The 19,264-nt window shown below is 37.7% G+C and overlaps 2 protein-coding genes across 3 annotated transcripts; both read left to right on the forward strand.

Moving 5' to 3' along the window:
* Positions 1–6,093: 6,093 nt before the first annotated feature.
* On the forward strand, positions 6,094–12,011 carry LOC110923531 (serine/threonine-protein phosphatase 5). 2 transcript variants are annotated; one of them, XM_022167610.2, is made up of 13 exons: positions 6,104–6,345; positions 6,565–6,734; positions 6,820–6,891; positions 8,062–8,212; positions 8,652–8,813; positions 9,116–9,224; positions 9,804–9,921; positions 10,019–10,166; positions 10,256–10,504; positions 10,606–10,731; positions 10,880–10,980; positions 11,469–11,543; positions 11,621–12,011. In XM_022167610.2, exons 1-13 carry the CDS (start codon positions 6,264–6,266, stop codon positions 11,678–11,680), a joined length of 1,623 nt encoding a protein of 540 aa, XP_022023302.1. In that variant the 5' UTR covers positions 6,104–6,263; the 3' UTR covers positions 11,681–12,011. The 2 variants fall into 2 exon arrangements, with proteins under 2 accessions (XP_022023304.1, XP_022023302.1); XM_022167612.2 differs by lacking the exon at positions 8,652–8,813 and having other exon boundaries at positions 6,094–6,345.
* A 2,290-nt stretch (positions 12,012–14,301) lies between these two features.
* On the forward strand, positions 14,302–15,888 carry LOC110923532 (receptor like protein 29). The gene has a single exon (XM_022167613.2). The coding sequence runs from the start codon at positions 14,479–14,481 to the stop codon at positions 15,844–15,846; it is 1,368 nt and encodes a 455-aa protein (XP_022023305.1). The 5' UTR covers positions 14,302–14,478; the 3' UTR covers positions 15,847–15,888.
* The last annotated feature ends 3,376 nt before the right edge of the window (positions 15,889–19,264 follow it).

Genomic DNA, 19,264 nt, shown 5'->3' on the forward strand with positions numbered 1-19,264 from the left:
ACTAAAATAAAAATTTTAAGATGCAATCGTTTTAGTTTACAAGCCTAATTCTTGCCTCATACAATATCCCTAGAGCTTATCTGGAAAGTAATCGATTCGGATTTTGATGAATATTTTTTCAATCACACTCATTTGGCTAAAGCCTTTGCCGTGCTTACTTGGTTGTATCATAGGTTTATAACGATGATGAGGAAACATCATCTAAAGTGTAATCAGTTTTGAACAACCTGATATTTATATTATCTTTATATAATCAAGGCTGTAGAGTGATATAGCTCAACATAAATAGTTGTTGATTGACATTGTTTTCAATATCGAGATAAAGACCATATCCCTTCTAGCAATAAGGGTGTAAGGGGTGCTCACCTAATAGGTGAGTCCCCCCTCTTACACACAACCAATCACATGGTGCCATGTCAACTCCCCTAATACACTCCCCTAATACCGATTTTTAATGGCGGCACTCCCCTATTAGGTGAGTTCAAAATTAATTTTTTTTTTTGGTAAAATTATGGATGTTTAAAAATTATATAAAAGACATTTCATTAAATTTAAAAAAAAAAAATACATCGTCACTAGAAAAAAAAAACACATTCAAACTAGAAAAAAAACACATTCAAAGTAGAAAATAAAAATTACATTAAAACTAGAAAATTAAAATTTTAGAAATCGCATGGCCACCCGTACTTGTTAGCGATTTCTCGCTTTCGGGCGAGGATGATCGGCAACATACTTGGCGGAACATCGTCGTGCGGCTTAAGGAAGGTTTTCATATCTCGATCGTAATTGTAGTTTTTCATCGTCTCGAGTTGTGCCGATATGAGCTCGCGAGCCTTCGACTCTCTTTTTTTCCTCAATTCGATCGCCTCCAATTCTACCGCTTGCTTCGCTTCTTTCATGGCGGTGTACACTTTGAATTGTGCCGCCAACTCGGCCGAGCTTCCCTCGGACGATGTAGCTTGACGCTTGTCTCGCCGTTGTGCTCTTTGTGGCGAGGGATCTTCGTTCATATCCGGTATTGAAAAGTCTACGTCAACGGGCTTTCTTTTATGTGCCGAACCTTCACCTTCCTCGCCCATCAATGGGACTTGGGCCCATTTCTCGTGTTTTCGAACGACCTCCCACGCCTCGATGTGTTGAAAACCGCTTGGAAATCTTTCCTTAAATTCTTTTAACGCGATTTTCATCACGTCGAGATCTTGACATCCGCTTGCTCGTGTGCGATCCTACATGTTATAAAATAAAAAAAATTATAAAGTGTTAAAAAAGTATGAACTTAGAAAAAAAATAAAAAATATGCAATGTTAAAAAAAATATAATTTTTACCGCTTGTTGGTATAGGCCGTTGAAAAAGTTTATTTTCGAATGCATCGGGTTCCATTTAGACCGTACTTGATGAACGGTCCGGTTACTTCCACCGATAGTTTTGTTAAAGTGCTCTAAAATTTTACCCCAAAAACTTTCGCGACTTTGTTGATTGCCCTTTTTTTTGTTGGTAGAACAATGTACCCACGCCTTCGCCAACGCCTCTTCTTGTTCTTTTGTCCATTTTTCGCTCACCGTTTTCCCTTTTTTTTCTCGAGCCTCGTCTTCTTCGTTACCCGCGTCTTCGTCCACATTATATTCATATTCCTCGTCGTCGTCGCCCAAATTTTGAGTTTCGGGCACTACCTCATCGTCCTCGTCAATAGGTAGAGGACGTTCGACATTTCCTCGTGTAGAAGGAACTTGTGGAGAACGATAAGCATATGGGTCGAAGGCGGGGGATTGAGGAGGAGCGTCCATTGATAGCAAATTTTGAAAATAGCCGAAATTGGGTTGTTGGGTGTTGTAAAACGAGGGGTGTGGAGGTTGTGGGAAAAAAAACGGGGGTTGTGAAGTGTATCCGAAAGGGGGTTGTGGTTGAGCATTTGCACCGCTCGAACCATCTCGAGACGGTTTCGAGACCTGTCCCTTAGTTTTTTTCTTGGCCTCGCGGGGTCGGTTCTCCATTGCTCGGTGTATAAAAAATAAAAAGTGGAGGGGGTTTGGTTGGAGAGTATAAAAAATAAAAAGTGAAATGGTTGTGGTTGGAGAGTTTAAAAAAATATAGAGAATGAGATGGGTTGTGTATAAAAAAAGGGTGAGAATGAGTTGGGTATTTATATTAGTTTAAAAAAAGTGATTTTTTTTTATTAAAAAGTCGACCGTTCAACGGTCATCTCCTCGATCCACGCAAAATTTACATCGGTGAACCACCACCCAAAATCAACCCCGATTCGGGACCCCGCAGGGATGGCGGCGGTGTTCCCGATCGGGGAAAGCCTTCACCGAACACCCTCACCGAAGACGCCCCGTACACCCTAAGTATAGTGTCAGCAAGTCTAAGGGTGTAAGGGGTGCTCACCTCTTAGGTGAGTCCCCCCTCTTACACACAACCAACCACAAAGTGCCATGTCAACTCCCCTCTAACACTCCCCTAATACCCATTTTTGATGGCGGCACTCCCCTATTAGACAATGTGTAGTGGGGCATTATGGGGCATTATAACAAAAAAAAAAAACGCCCACTCTTCCATTACATAGGGCATTATGGGGCATTATGGGGGAAAAAAATTTGCTTGGGCATTATAATTATAACGCCATTTTGCACTTGTTAGAGGTATGACTTGAGTTGACCCACCAATGAGAAATCACTTTGTTTTTTTGTTTTTTTTTTAAGGATTGAAAGGGGCATTATCCCCACTACACCACTTTATGCTATAATGCCCCATGCTGACTGGGTTGCCACGTGTCGGATAATGCCCCATGGTGTGGGCATTATAACAAGTTACCACTACACATGGTCTTAGGTGAATTGGTTTTTTTAAAAAAAAAAAAAAAGAAAGAAAAGCTGTGATTGGACCGCTCCTCTCTCTCTCCTCCCTCTCTCTTCGGTGAGCCGCCACCGTTCCTCTCTCCTCTCTCTACTCACCGCGTCGATGGCGGTGTTCTCGCCGACCGGGATCTTGGGTCACCGATGGGGGTCACCGATGACACCCCGTATACCCTAACCACTTATAATCATTATCTTCTAATATTCCGATATGTGTAAGTCGTTTATAAAGTAACATGACTAAAATATAAGATGTTGATTGGCGTTATCTAAAGTGGATATAAATTTGCATGCATTATTTTCATGTAACTTTGAAAATTTGTTTAGAATAAAATGCCTAGATGGTCTATGTGGTTTTGTAAAGTAACACCTATAGTCCCCAACTGTTGGAAATTACACCGGTGGTCCATGTGGTTTGACAGTTTGTTACTCGGGTAGTCCCTGGAGTGGATGGAGGTTAGTTTTCTCTGTTAAGTCCATCTGAAATTACTTATTTACCCCTAGATGTAAAAAATAAAAAAAACCAATATGGATTATTAAAAATATGGGCCCACTTTATTCACCCATCCCTTATAAACAACCGGCCACCACCATCGTTTCCCCTCCACCACCGAACACCCACCACCATTTCTTTATGATGTAATGTGGCACGCGAACTAAACACGGACAAAAATGCCACAAATTCCTTAAAATTCAACACACCCCATCAATCATCCTTAGCAACTGATGAGAGAACAAACATACAAACCAAATCATTAACAGACTTAGCTTTTGATGATCATACATGATTCAAGATGAAAACCAACAACTATATAGTGTAATAATGCACAATTGTTAGGCTTAGAATTGAAAGGAAAAAAAAACTAGATAGAAAAGTTAAACGAATAAAGCCTTTGAAAAATTCCTTATCTGTACATAAAACCAAATAGTTGTGCATCCCACATCACCACCACCTCCATCAAACGCTGCCATCACTACCTGCCTCCACCCCCCGTAACCACACCAGTTGTCACCATCCCCAACGCCACAATACCAACCACCATCAAACCGACAACGAATCCCTATTTCCTTCCATGAAATCAAACCAACGAAACCCTAGTTTTTAAAAATCAAATCGATTTGGGGCAACAAACAAAACCCGGTGGTTAACAGTGACACACAACAAGATAAGCCAATGAATCTGCATTGTTTAGGTTCCACCCCACATATCTCTTCTCTACGGTAGTGACGGTGGGTGGCGAAGGTAGGGAAGGGGAGGTGGATGACGATGGTGGAGAAGGGGATGTGGTAAACGGTGGTAGTTGTGGTGGGAGGTGGTTGTAACGGTGGTGGTGGAAGGTGGTGATGACAGTGGTTGGTGGAGGTGATGGTGATGCCACGGTGGTGTTGGCAGTGGTAATGGCTTTCTGTAAATAAAGAAAGGGAGAGAGAAAAATGCGTAAGTGTGTATATTTTATGTGTGTGTGAGGGTAATTTTGTCATTTAACATAGATTTAACGAAGAAAACTAACGGGCATCCACTCCAGGGACTATCCGAGTAACAAACTGTCAAACCACATGGAACGCCGGTGTAATTTCCAAAAGTTGGGGACTATAGGTGCATTTTACTCATTTGTTTAATTTTTAATCAAACACTAGGGGTGTGCAATAACCGAACCGTTAACCGAAACCGAACCGAAAACCGACAAAACCGAACCGAAATTAACCGAAACCCAATTAACCGAAAGTCGGTTAACGAATATTTTTTTACCATCGGTTAACCGAAATTAACCGAACCAAACCGAATCATTTATTTTTTTCTATATTTCTAGCTTTTATACCTCTATTTCATGTATTTCATGGTTTATACTTTCATTTCATGTAATAATACCTCTATTTCATTTATTTATGCTTCAATTTCATTTATTTATACCTTCATTTCATTTATTTATATCTCCATTTTATGTATTTAAACATCTATTCATGCATTTATACCTCCATTTCATTTATTTATACATCCATTTCATGTATTTATACATCTATTTCATGTATTTATACCTCAATTACATGTATTTCTAAGCAAGAAAACTAGCCCTTCTTTGAATTGGTTATTAACCGAAATTAACCGAACCGAACCGAAAACCAAAAAATTAACCGAATTAACCGAACCGATTAATAGATGACTTCGGTTACGGTTACGATAATGCTAATAACCGAACCGAATTGAACCGTGCACACCCCTATCAAACACTATGAAAAAATAATTTCATACATAATTAAATTGGAAAACATTGTATGAATGTAACGGTACGTGTGTAAAATGCAAGCTATAAAATTAATGGGCTATAGACCTTATTCATAGTAACATGTTCAACTTCTATTTTTAGCTTAGCCAAATTCTCCATGATTGTACAAAAACAAACCATATGTATTACCATGATTCCTTAATAAAAGGGCAGGACATATGTTGACATGCGAACAAAAGGGTCACACTCTAGTGAATGTCGTATTAAACATGCATTTACATGTGTATTAATGTAAAAAGGTATATTAGAGAAGTAAAATTAGATACATGACCAAGGGTTCGTGTGTCCCATGATCATAGACGTGGTTGTTGCCACATAGGAACATTACACATAAGAAAATGACTATTTTGACGAGTTTCTATTGATAATGATATCCCCAAAATGATATTTTGATATAAATTAATTGTACACATTTGTTTAGATTTACAACATATATACTTAACCATACGTTATTTTTAGGATATCATGTTGTGTAATCAAATATCTTTTACACAATGTATAATGAGTGTATATACAAACACATACATCTAAAATCTACACGAGATTAGACTCGCATGAAGCCCTACCTTGCTTTCAAATATCAACAACAAACATCTTAGCACATGTCTATTTTGTCACTGTCTTGTCGTTTAAACGTCCCATAGACATCCCTAACTTAAAAACGACACGCCAAACACAAATTCAAGATCTTCTTAAACAACTTACTCAAAACCTAAAACACCCATATAAACATATCACACAATTGGATATATCATGCAATAAGTAGATCCCTATTCTTAGGTCACAACTTTAGTTTGTACATTTAAATCCTTCCTATATTTGGTATAGACAAAAGAAATGTTTTCTCAAACAACAAAAGGTATACAAAACCACCCCAAACTATGAAAGCAATCAATGCAATGAATTGATATTTCTATCAAACAACATAGGGTAAACAAACGTAACTATGTGATATTAAAAGGGCGTAAAGTGAAACATATTCACGAAGCAATGATATGAAAGAGGCGCCGGCCGGAACCATCTAGGGCAAACTTCTGCAACAACAATTTCTGGTGTTGACACAACATGCAATTAACACTCTAACTCAACAACAGTGATTCAATCAAGCTCATACGCCGTCGTATTATGCCATCAATGGCTGCCGAAAACAACTCTAACGTTTCATTGGCTGAACAAATCAAACAACAAGCTAATGAAGCCTTCAAAGGTAATCCATCCATAACTTATTAATCGATCTATACATACATACATATATACATACACTTAGTTCGTTAGTTAGTTACATGTGGACTCATATATGTGTAATCGACCTATACATACAGTTAGTTAGTTTACATGTAGACTCACTCGTATATTTGTAATCGATCTATATATATACATACGGTTAGTTAGTTAGTTACATGTGTGTTGTAATTGATTTTAACAGCTAATAGGTTTTCACAAGCGATTGATTTGTATACAAAAGCGATTGAATTGAACGGTGAGAATGCGGTATATTGGGCGAATCGTGCGTTTTCGCATACGAAGTTGGAGGAATATGGAAGTGCGATACAGGATGCGTCTAAGGCTGTTGAGATTGATCCTAAGTATTCAAAGGCATGTTGATTTGTGTTTGTTGTAAGTAGAGCGGTTAGAGGTGTGTTTTTTGAATGTTTTTGATGAAGTTTTTGGTGGTTTTTAGGGCTATTATCGGCGCGGTGCTGCTTATCTTGCAATGGGGAAGTTTAAAGAAGCACTCAAGGATTTTCAACAGGTTTGTGTTGTTTTTGATTGTTTTGATTATGATGGAGAATGTTGTAACGTGTATGTAGGTATGTATGATTTTTACGGAAATAGTGTTTGTGATCGCTTGAAGATGATTTTTTTTTACTGCTGGTTGAGTAGTTAAGTTATTTTTGTTAGTGATGTTTGAGTCGCACCGGTTTGTATTTGTGCTTTTGCTGGGCAGATAGTGTTTTCTTGGTTAGTTTACATTATTAGGCCACTTTACTCTTTTAATTGTGAATGAATATTATAAATACCTTCTTAAGTTTACTTGGTTGTTTACTTGGTTTAACTTAAATGGTTAATTACATAATCTTTATGTTATTTTCTTTTCTGAGAAGTTTCTGTGTAGTACCTTAGAAAATAATTTAGGATTAATTTTATAGAAAACGCTGTCTGTTTGTTTTGAAGTCTATTATTAGGAGACGGTATCTAGATAAAAATCAGGATTTTACATATTAGAGTCATATTAGAATTATGGTTTAAGTCTGTTATCTAATTAGTAAAGACACGTTTGTATGCAACTCTGTTTAATAGTTATGTTCCTTTTCTTTTTTATCAACACAGAAACACATCTGTTGTTCGCTTTCGTGACCAACTGTTGCTAACCTCAGGTTCACTAGCATTTGCTAATAATCTGTTCACAAGATGCGCTGGGAGATTGTGAATGAATTACAGCTGTGGTTCATCCCACCGAAGAAATCGTTGTTATTTATTTATTTTTTTTAAATTATGAGTGAATGAGAGCTCCATATCTATGTGCTCAAAAGGCAAGCATGAAGCATGCAAGAGATTGGATTAAACTAACGAACATAAGTTTTACAATCATTTGTTTTGCAAGAAAAGTTCTAATAATGGTATGGTTATTAACAATGATCAGTATAATCAACCAAACTAATCTCTTTGGCTTTTGGTGTGTGTTCATGACGGTAAAAGTAAAGAAAAAATATACAAGTCCTCACTAGCAGTGGAAATTATTTGGTATAACTTAGATAATCTGTCATCATTTTGTTACCCTTGTCTTTTAATTTTTAAAGGCTTTCTTTTGGCGCTAAAAATGTATGCAAGTATATTGTACCCATTTATTTTATGCAGAAAGTATTCTCAGTTGACAACTAACCAATGTTGCTTTTGCTGTATATGTTATATATGAAACTAGGTGAAAAGAATATGTCCAAATGATCCAGATGCTTCAAAAAAATTAAAGGAATGCGAAAAGGCTGTTATGAAGCTCAAGTTTGAAGAAGCGATTTCTGCACCTACTTCTAAACAACAGTCAGTAGCTGAGACCATCGATCTCCGAACCATAGGTATCATTTTTCTTACAATTATCGAATATCGGTCTTTTATAAAGGTTTACGGTTTTCCTATTTTAATTTAGGTGTTTTTCTTTCAACGTTTTTAATTTTCACAAATGTATGGTTCTTTTCTATGGTATATCAGTTGTGGCCATCAGCAGATTAATAACTGTTTTGTATAATATTATAGTATTATACCCTTGTGAAGAGATTGATGCATCTGACATTGATATGAAAGCTTCTTCTTGAATAAATTCTACAACATAATAGTTCGTAGGTGCACCGCAGCGTTCACCATAATCATTTCACAATTGAATAAAAAGTAATAGAACATATAATTCAAAGTACAATAACAAGAAGTTTACAATATCCCATGACTAATGAAATCTAAGATAATGTACAATCCTTGTGTCAAAAGTTAATGGTGCTCTCCCTATTTTTATCGTTTTAGGGACGGGCACAGACTCATCTTATCATTCCCCTCGGTTTACTGCTACATCAGTGGCAGTTGCAGTAGCATTAGTGGCTATATTGATGATGGTGGTGGGGCCCATTGTAGCCATCGTAGTGGCATCTGCAGCATCGGCATTGTTTTTCGTGGTCAAAAAGACTGGTTGGTTGGCTGGTTACACTGGTGGTTTCTTTACCAAGGGTCAATAGCTAACATAGGTTTGAACTTAGTAACGACCATAAGAAATCACACAACTAATTAAATTGTAACATAGAAGTTATTAGACCATGAAAAATTACATTGTTACAAGTTAAGAACAAGCAAGCAAACATAATTTGTTTTTGAGGTACGAGTTGTGGTAAAATTGTGTGCATTTTGGTGCTTCAGCTGAATGTACTTATGCATTGCATACATTAAAAGATGTGCTATGATGAGGTTTTTTATATGTTTTTATTTAAATACAGACGTGGAGCCACAATATGCTGGTGCAAGAATAGAGGGAGATGTAGTAACTTTAGAGTTTGTGAAGAAAATGATGGATGACTTCAAGAATCAGAAAATGTTACATAAACGGTATGTGTAGCTAGGAGGTTCTTTAATCAATGCCTTATTTTGTGTTGTTATTATTGTTAGAGTAATATGCCATTTTTGTCCCTGAGATTTGGCCACTTTTACGACTTTTGTTGAAAGGTTTGTTTTTCTGCATCTGGATCCAAAAGGTTTGAAATCATGCCATTTTCATCCGGCTCATTAACTCCATCCATTTTTCTCCGTTAAATGAGGGGCATTTCCGTCTTTTTAGACATTTTTATTAAAATAAAAATAATTAATACTATAATAAATAAAGATCCACCTTTGTTGACTTTCTTTCCACCCAAACCCTTTAATCATCACAAAAAAAATGTCTAAAAAAGACGAAAATACCGTTGACTTGGCGTTAAAAATGGATGGAGTTAACGAGTTAGATGAAAATGACAAGATTTCAAACGTTTTGGATCCAGATGCGGAAAAACAAACATTTGGACGAAAGTCGCAAAGCTGGCCAAACCTAAACCTCAGGGACGAAAATGGCATTTTAATCTTATTTTTATTATAATTAATATTACTGTTGTCACAAATACCAACTTTTCTGACATTTTTTTTGTGCTATAGATATGCCTTTGAGATTGTTCTACGGACAAGAGAAATCTTAATGGCCTTGCCATCTCTGGTTGACGTAAACGTTCCAAATGGAAAGCACTTCACCGTTTGTGGTGATGTGCATGGTCAGGTAATTCAAAGCATGAAACTTTACGGTTTATCATCGTTTTGCACTCATTTGTCTAATCCTTTATTGTTTCTTATTAATCGACTTTGTATGGATGCAGTTCTATGATCTTCTAAATATCTTTGAGCTCAACGGTCTCCCTTCCGAAGACAATCCTTATTTGTTTAATGGCGACTTTGTTGACCGTGGTTCCTTTTCTGTGGAGGTTATTCTAACATTGTTTGCGTTCAAGTGTATGTCTCCATCAGGTAATAAGGCTACATTGTGTTTTGTATTTCGCTGTTTATTACGTTTTTGCCCTTTTAAATACTCAGCTTAATTTCTTAATTTGTTCTAGCTATACATCTTTCTCGTGGAAATCATGAGAGCAAAAGCATGAACAAGATTTACGGGTTTGAGGGTGAGGTCCGGTCTAAGCTGAGTGATAAATTCGTGGAGCTATTTGCAGAAGTTTTTTGCTATTTACCTTTAGCTCATGTTATAAACGAGAAGGTATTTGTTGTTCATGGTGGACTTTTTAGCACTGATGGCGTAAAGCTCTCTGACATCAGGGCCATTGATCGGTTTTGCGAGCCCCCAGAGGAAGGTATATTTTGCTAATAAATATTTGTACTTAAGTTGGATAACAAGCTGCTAATACGAGTTTTAGAGGGTGCATAAATTTTTATAATTATTTTTTTATTTTAGGGTTGATGTGTGAGATATTATGGAGTGATCCTCAACCTAATCCCGGTAGAGGACCAAGCAAGCGTGGTGTAGGGCTCTCTTTTGGTGGAGACGTAACAAAACGGTTTCTGAAGGATAATAATTTAGGTAATGTTATTATTTTATCATTCTCATAAAATTGTATCATGTTTTATGCATTTGTGACAGTTTTATGAAATGAATAAGCTAGGTGTTTTGATGATATGAATTCATATACCTCACACGTTCTCATTGTTTTTTGTGATTTGTTTTTCAGATTTAGTTGTGCGATCTCATGAGGTCAAAGATGAAGGCTATGAAATCGAACATGATGGTAAACTCATCACTGTATTCTCTGCTCCAAACTACTGTGACCAGGTAATTTGATGTTGGTTTTTATGTTTTGTGGAGTTCTGTTATAAGTGGGGTGCACATGAGCCAAGCGGCTCGCTAGCTGCTTGAGAAAAGGCTCGAAACGAGTCGAGCCTTATCGATCTCGAGCTAAGTTTGAGCCTAAAATAAAGCTTGTTTATTTATCAAGCCTGAGCTTGAGCTTGACATGTGAAGCCCGTCAGGCTCGTTGAGCCTTAGTTTAATATTAGTTTTTATTAATATTTAATAACATTTACCCCTTGTTTAAAGATGTCGAGTAAACGAGCCGAGCCGAGCTTATATAAACTTGTTTACGCGCCTAGCCCGAACCTAAAAATAAGCTTGTTTAGTAAACGAGCCCGAGCTCGAGCTTGAGCTCTCATAAGTTAATCAAGATCGAGCGCGAGCCTGGTCGAGCTCGGACTCGGCCCGTTTGCACAAACTTTTAGGGTTTGATTTCTCATTATTTATATAAAAAAATATGGTTGTTGCAGATGGGTAACAAGGGTGCTTTCATCCGATTTGAGGCCCCCACAATGGAGCCCAAAATTGTCACATTTTCAGCAGTGGTTAGTCCTTTTTTTGCATTTTCTATCTCTATTAATATTATTTGAACTCTTTATAACTATCTTATATCCATGTTCAGCCACATCCCGATGTGAAGCCAATGGCGTATGCCAGCAATTTCCTCCGCATGTTCAATTAGTGTTTGTTTGCTGACTTGGGTGATACGATTGCTGAATATGGTGGATTTCGGTTTGGTTTCTCTAATCTACAACTGCACATATCGCATGAAACTCCCGAGACACGTGTGGTATTACTTTCTTGCAACAGTTTACCTATTTTTCAATAGTTTATTATGTAACCGAAAGCCAAAAACACACAGTGGCCTGAATTAGGGTCCGCTTTTTAATCTATTGCCCTTTCGGTTAACTATGTATCTATCATTTTCTTAGAAAATTTGCTTTGTATCCTTTTTAAAGCTCAAGATTTCTATTGAATTGTCAAGAACAATAAAGAATTTATCTGCTCTCTCACTGAAACACTTGTTAAGTACGTGGCTATCATTATGTCACATGCACAAAGCTCATCATCTTTCTAGTAAAAATGTTTAAGAGATGAAATAATGTGCAGATTTCCTGTATAGTTTGCTTCATTAACGTTGGTGTGTTTTTTAATGCTTTTTTACTAGACGTATTTGGTGAAAGATTATTTAAATATTTAAAAGAATAGATTGGGTTATAATCGGTAATTAAAAAGATATCTACTTTATACTTCAATGTGTCTACTTATCGTAGCTTATTCAAGTGTTCATCTTGGGAACTCGAAACAAAGTCGAAATGGCTAGAACTCGAGTTGTAACCAAAAGCTTCCCGAATTCAATAATCAGAATTAAACGATCTCATGCGAATCGGATCAAGAAACACGGAAAATAATTGTTCAAACCACCCAACCAGTAAGCAGGAGTTCAAAAGGTAACATTTTAAACCCAATAATAATGCTGGAGAACAAGAGTCTTTTGATGCGAGAAAATAAATTAACTAGGCTGAAACGTGCAAACCATAGATTGATGCGAGATAAAGGTTGCTAACACCGCTGCACCAATGCCATCAGTTCTGCCAGCCCAGTTTCGGGCGTGAGAGGGGAGAAGAGAGAGAGGCCCACCATTTTATACCAATGGGGCGGTGGTCCATTGGCAAAGGCAAAGCCTTTAAAACACCTAGGTTGGGAAGGGGAAGGTCTTGGGTTCAAGTCCCACAGACGACAGGGGATTAAAGAAATTAGCCGTTCAAAAAAAAAAAAAAAAAAAAACCAAATAAGGGGTGTTAAAGGGTGGAGCGTGTTAAAGCCCTCGGTCTACATGGCACAACGTGACATCTTAACTAAGGGGCTTTATTCCACCCACTTGTCTTAGGGATATAAACTTTTGGAGACGACATGAAGAAAAAACTTCGGCGCTCCCACAAGCCACATAAACAAAGGAGCGATGACATGTGGGCGGTTGGTTCAAAGACACAATTTTTGGGTGCATGATTGGAGTGTTCTGAACATGGTGGTGAATGCGGTGAGTCGGTGAGATAAGGGGATCACTAAAAAAATACTCATAGGTGCTCATGAAAGCGAATAGGGTACTCATGAACTCAAGATGAAAAGATTGTGTACCATGTAATGAGAGATTGAAAAGATTTCTTTTTGATACTTTAACAAGAAAGTATAATACATGGAGAGATAAACTTAAAGTTGATAAAACCCCACACCCATTGGGCATTTCATAAGCATAATCACATTAACAATATCACTCGACATCTAACGAGGGTGAATATATGTGACCTACCTATGTATGTTGTCATATAAATATAAGTTGGTGTTCTTATATGTTAAAAGGATAACTGGATTAATAAAAAAACGAACATGATATATGGGGTGTGTTCAATACAAAACCTAATAAACATATGTACATAGATATGATGTGGTGAGAGAAAGAAAATAGGTGTTTATAAAACCATCTTATTTTCATATTGAAAGCCACATGTATAACTTTCAATCTCACATAAACATCCCTTTAAAAGCTATATAACGTGATGTGATGTTTCATTTTTCATGTCACCGTAGTAGAACCATTTTCGGTAAAATACAAACATGTGTTACCTCAGTTCATATACCACCATGGTCCTCCTTTGTGGTCCAAAAAAACCACATTCATTATTTAAACACTCTTAACAACAATGGCGAAATAAAAGGAAATTTAACTTTATTTCACAGTTTACTTTAACTTTTTGCATAAAAAACTATGAAAACACATTGAACAAATAAGATCGACCACTTCTAGTTCTGCTCATTCAGCGATGCTAAGGGGCTGTTTGGCAACTTCTGAATGGTTGAATGCTGAACCAGTAAGATGTCTGAACCATTAAGTGCTGAACTAGTAAGATGTCTGAACCATTAAGAGGCAATATAATACTTAACCCTTCATAGGCAAATGTCTGACCAATTCAGATTAGAGGTCTTAACCATTCATACTCTGTATAATACTTAATCATTCAGAGGCAAATGTCTGAACCATTCAGACATCTGCTCACGAAACAAACAGTCTGAACCATTATGAGGCTGATTAAGAGGTAAACAAACAACCCCTAAGACTATGTGTTATGGTTTCACTAAAAAGTGAGAAAGTGACTTCACAAATCATCAATGTATATTAACTAATATTTAAAAAAAAATAACTATCATTTTTCTTTTGAAACAAACAAACATTCAAACAACATACACATTATATTGTTTTTTAGCCGTTACAGACTCAACATGTTTCCTTTGTAATTAAGCCATTTGTAGTACCTTTTTATATAAAAACAATATGCACTCTCATTGTATTCTTCAAGCATTCACGAGATCTGAGACACCCTTCTTCTGATGGGATATAACTCCACACAACAAGCAAACTCCAACTTCTTGTGATTGAATTTTACAACTTTCACCAAAACACACACACACATCATTCCCATAATGCTTACTTTCCTCCTACTCATCCTTCTAACATGCACCCACCATCATATCTCCACACAAACTCACCCACAACCACCACTCACCATGGACCCAACCGAGCTACAAACCCTCTACAACATCATGGAAACCCTATCTTCTGACCGAGAGTGGCGAACCACTTACCCTAACCCATGTGAACCTTCCACTTCATGGGTTGGAATTGAATGCAAACCAGGTGTTTCAGACTCACACCTTCATGTCACAAGGCTTGACTTTGGCACCCCACCAAACCCTACTTGCAAAAACACTTCCACTTTCCCTTCACAAATCTTCCAACTTCCATACCTTCAATCCATTTTCTTTTTTAACTGTTTCACCAAAACCAAAACAACTATTTCTATCTCCAAAACCAAAACTAGACCTTCTTGTTTGCAACAACTAAGTCTTAGATCAAACCCTAGTCTTGTTGGCTCTATCCCTTCAGAACTATTCTTGGCTTTATCTTCTCTTCAGATACTTACAGTATCTCAAAGCGAGATATCTGGCGCGATCGCGCCAGAGATCTCAAACTTGAACTCACTTGTTCATCTTGACTTGACCTATAACCAACTCGGCGGGAGCATTCCCGCCGAGTTGGGTAAGCTCAAGAATCTAGTGGGACTGGACCTGAGCTATAACGCGCTTACAGGTCCAGTCCCACACACGATTGGACAAATGGGTATGCTTCAAAAGCTCGACTTGAGCTCGAACTTGCTCACAGGAAATGTTCCAAACAGCATTGGGGAACTGAGTTCATTGGTGTTTATGGCACTTAGCAACAATGGGCTTCATGGGAAACTGCCTGTTGGATTTGGGGATTTGAAAGAACTAGAGTATTTAATAATGGACAATAATCCGATGTCGATCGAACTCCCAACGGAGTTCGGTCGACTTCTGAAGCTACGAGAGCTTCGGCTTGCCAACTCTGACTACTCCGGCGAAATTCCGGCCAGCTTTTCTCAACTGTTGAACTTAACTACATTGTCTCTTGAAAACAACCGGTTGACCGGAAACATTCCGGTGGGTATTGCGAATCTTTCGCATATTTATCACTTGAATTTGAGCAAGAACTTCTTGAGCGGAGAGATACCGTTTGATTCAAGTTTCTTGAAGAGAGTGGGTGAGAATTTGGACTTAAGTGAGAATAGTGAGTTGTGTTTGAATCCAATGCAAGCATATGAGTGTGCAAAGCTTGGAGTTGATGTGTGTAATAGAAGCAATAGACGTGTGGGCAATAGCGGTTCTGGGGTGAAGCCATTGAAGACATCTGAAGGTCGAGTAGTTGAAGTTAGTAGGAAACATTTATTCTTTGTTTTTCTTGTTTTTTGGTGTCTTGGATTTTATCACTAATCTATTTATAATATAAACTTGATTTAGTCGTGTTTTTTCTAACTATGGCTTGATGAAATTCTCGGTTTTAGTTTTTCCCACATGACTATGTGGTTTTCATGTCTTGTAATTCCCACGTTGCTGATCGTGTTAGTTTTTACTCTTTGGTATTTTAGTCATTTTATTCATTTTACATGTAAGATCATTCACATCCACTCTATCATATTTTCACCTTAAATTACACTAAAAAACACTAAATTTTCTCTCTTCTTTTCAATTAAATAATATATTTTTATACCTTTATCATTACCTTTTCTCACTCCTCTACTCACAACCACTTTCAAAATATATTAAAAAATTATAGGGGGTGAACAGTGTCCCCCCAAATATACAGATGAACAGTAATATTTTCTCTATCCTCCACTCATAACCACTTTTTATACTCTTTATAATATAAAAACTCTACACACAGATTTTGATGGAATAGTGCTCTAACCATGTAATTGAAGAAACATCAAATTAGTCTGGTGATTAGTTTGTGGGTTGTGTCTCGACAAATAAGGGTTAATCTTCTTTGTCTCGTCTAAGCTGCTATAATGATTACCCTGCACAACAATAACACACCGTAAGCTCGTTACAAGGAGGAGAATATGAGGGTTCTCCTTGTAACCACCATCCGGCGTGAGAATAAGTATCTCTTTTGAAGATAATAGTGTGTGTATAAAGTGAGATAACAAGAGGGTATAGGATCTCAATTATTTGATTATTATCTTTGTTTTCTTTGATTGATCTACTTCCATGTTTAGAGGAATTATTTACGAGATGTTAGTTAGTGGCCATCCCTATTTATTCCCTTGTAATTCCTTTTGATGATATATAAAAAACTGAGATCTTCCCTTCCTTCTTGTAAATCCTAATATGGTATCAGAGCAGGTTTCTCAAACCTAGCTCTAGCCGATCCTATTCAAGAAGGATGACAGGAGACGACAACCAAAACAAAACCAAGGATGGGGAAGGATCTAGCGGTGGGATAACACACGACTCACCCTATTACCTTCATCCATCCGACTACCCCAAATAACTACACGTAAATGAAGTTCTTACCGACAACAACTTTGCTGATTGGAGTCAAGAGATGACAAACTTCCTATTTGCAAAAAATAAAATAGAGTTTGTCGATGGGACGATCAAGAAACCGGAGAAAACTTCCAAGGACTACATGCCATGGATGCGTGCTGATGCTATGTTAAAGGGTTGGTTAACAACCGCTATGGAGAAGAGCATATGGAACAACGTTAAATATGCAGGAACCACAACAGAGATTTGGGCAGATCTGAATGAACGGTTTAGAAAAGAAAGTGCATCTAGAGCGTATGAGTTATAACAAAAGATTGCTTCCACTCGACAAAACGGCGCTTCCGTGTCAATATATTTCACCCAGCTTCGGTCCATATGGGATGAGGCCCAATCTGTAAGTCATTTTCCTGTATGTTCTTGCAGCAAGTGTGAGTGCGATATTGGCAAGAAGATTAACGAACATCAAGAAAAGGAACGTCTCTATGAATTTCTGATGGTTCTGGATGCAGAATTTACGGTGATTAGGACCCAAATTCTGGCCACTAAACCGGTTCCTTCACTCGGTGCCGCGTACCATCTGGTAGCGGAGGATGAGTGACAAAGAAACATCACTAATGATGGTAGGACGCAGCCAGAACACGCTGCGTTCAAGGCTGCACAGAAAAGAGAATTTTCTGCTCGCAACAAGGAGAAAAGTGGTTCGAAGGTGGCAAAGGAGGGTAACGAACATTGCATCTTTTGTGACAAAGATGGTCACAAACGAGAAGGCTGCTTCAAATTAGTCGGGTATCCAGAATGGTGGCCTGGGAAGAAAGGAGAAAAGGTGAAAGTCAAGGCAGCATGTGTTGAGTCAGAATCGAGCCCTATTCCAGGTTTGACGAACGAAGATTATCAGTTATTCTTGAAGCATTTTTCTGGAACAGGTAAAAGCAAAGGTACTAAATCAGTAGCAAACATGGCCTGTAAGGAAGATGAAGGAGGTGAGTGGATTTTTAATTCGGGTTGCACCGAATACATCACTTACTTATCAAACATTCTTGTGAACAAAAAGGACACCCCACTCGAAGCTCCTGTTGTTATTCCTAATGGGGATTCCATTCCGGTTAAAGGAAAAGGGGACTATGTTCTTCCAGGAGGAGCGAAAGTGAACAGAGTTCTTTATGTTCCGGATTTTAAATGCAATCTTCTTTTAGTTAGTCGCCTTAGTCGCGACCTTAGTGTTCCATATCATTTTCCCTGATTTTTGCGTTATGCAGGGGCTACAGATGAGGAACTTGACTGGTGCGGGTAGATGCCAAGGGGGACTTTACCGGATGGAGATGATTCAAGAAAGAAAGGCCATGGCTGCTACAATTGAGACATGGCACAAAAGACTTGGACACGCTTCAAAAGGAAAACTTGCCAAAATAGATTTTCTCAAAACTAGTATTGTTGATTTAGGTAATTTTTGTGATTTTTGTGCTAGGGTGAAACATACTCGGTTATCTTTTCCTTCCAGTTTTATTAAAACTAGTGCCCCTTTTGATTTAATTCATTGTGATATTTGGGGAGGGTATCGAGTACCATCATACACGAAAGCCAACTATTTTCTTACAATAGTTGATGACTTTAGTAGAGCCGTATGGACGTTTCTTCTCAAACACAAAAGTGAGGCTAGTCAATGCCTCAAAATTTTTCACAAAATGGTTGAGGTACAATTTGAGAAACCAACTAAAAGGGTTAGGTGTGATAATGGTGGAGAATTTACATCCCACAACATGCTCGAATTTTACAATGAAAAGGGAATTTTGCTAGAAACCTCGTGTCCTCACACCCCTCAACAAAATGGCGTTGTTGAGAGAAAGCATAGGCACCTACTTGAAACGACTCGTGCCTTAAGGTTTGGTGCAAATCTTCCTAACCGATTTTGGGGTGAGTGCATTTTGACCGCCGCTTACGTAATCAATCGACTTCCATCAAAGGTCATTAAAAACAAGACTCCTTTTGAATTGATTTGGAATGAAAAACCCGATTCTGACCTTCTCAAGGTCTTTGGGTGTCTAGTCTACTTTAGAAACACCGACACAAAAGTAGATAAATTTGAAGAATGGGGGAAACTAGGGGTCTTTTTCGGTTACCCCCCCCCCCCCCCCAGAACCAAAGGCTATTAAATTGTTGATCTCAAAACCAGAAAAATAGTCATTAGTAGAGATGTTAATTTTCATGAAGAAAACTTTCCTTTTAAAAACGTTCAAGGAAGTGATGAGAATGGAACACAAGAGCCGACAATATATCATGATTGTCATTGTCATGATGAGCCAATTTTGACTCAAACCGATGAACAAAGCCCAACAATGTCAGACCCGCAAACGGATTGTACCAA

Source organism: Helianthus annuus, chromosome 17 (assembly GCF_002127325.2).
Source record: "Helianthus annuus cultivar XRQ/B chromosome 17, HanXRQr2.0-SUNRISE, whole genome shotgun sequence".
NCBI classification, from domain to species: domain Eukaryota; kingdom Viridiplantae; phylum Streptophyta; class Magnoliopsida; order Asterales; family Asteraceae; genus Helianthus; species Helianthus annuus.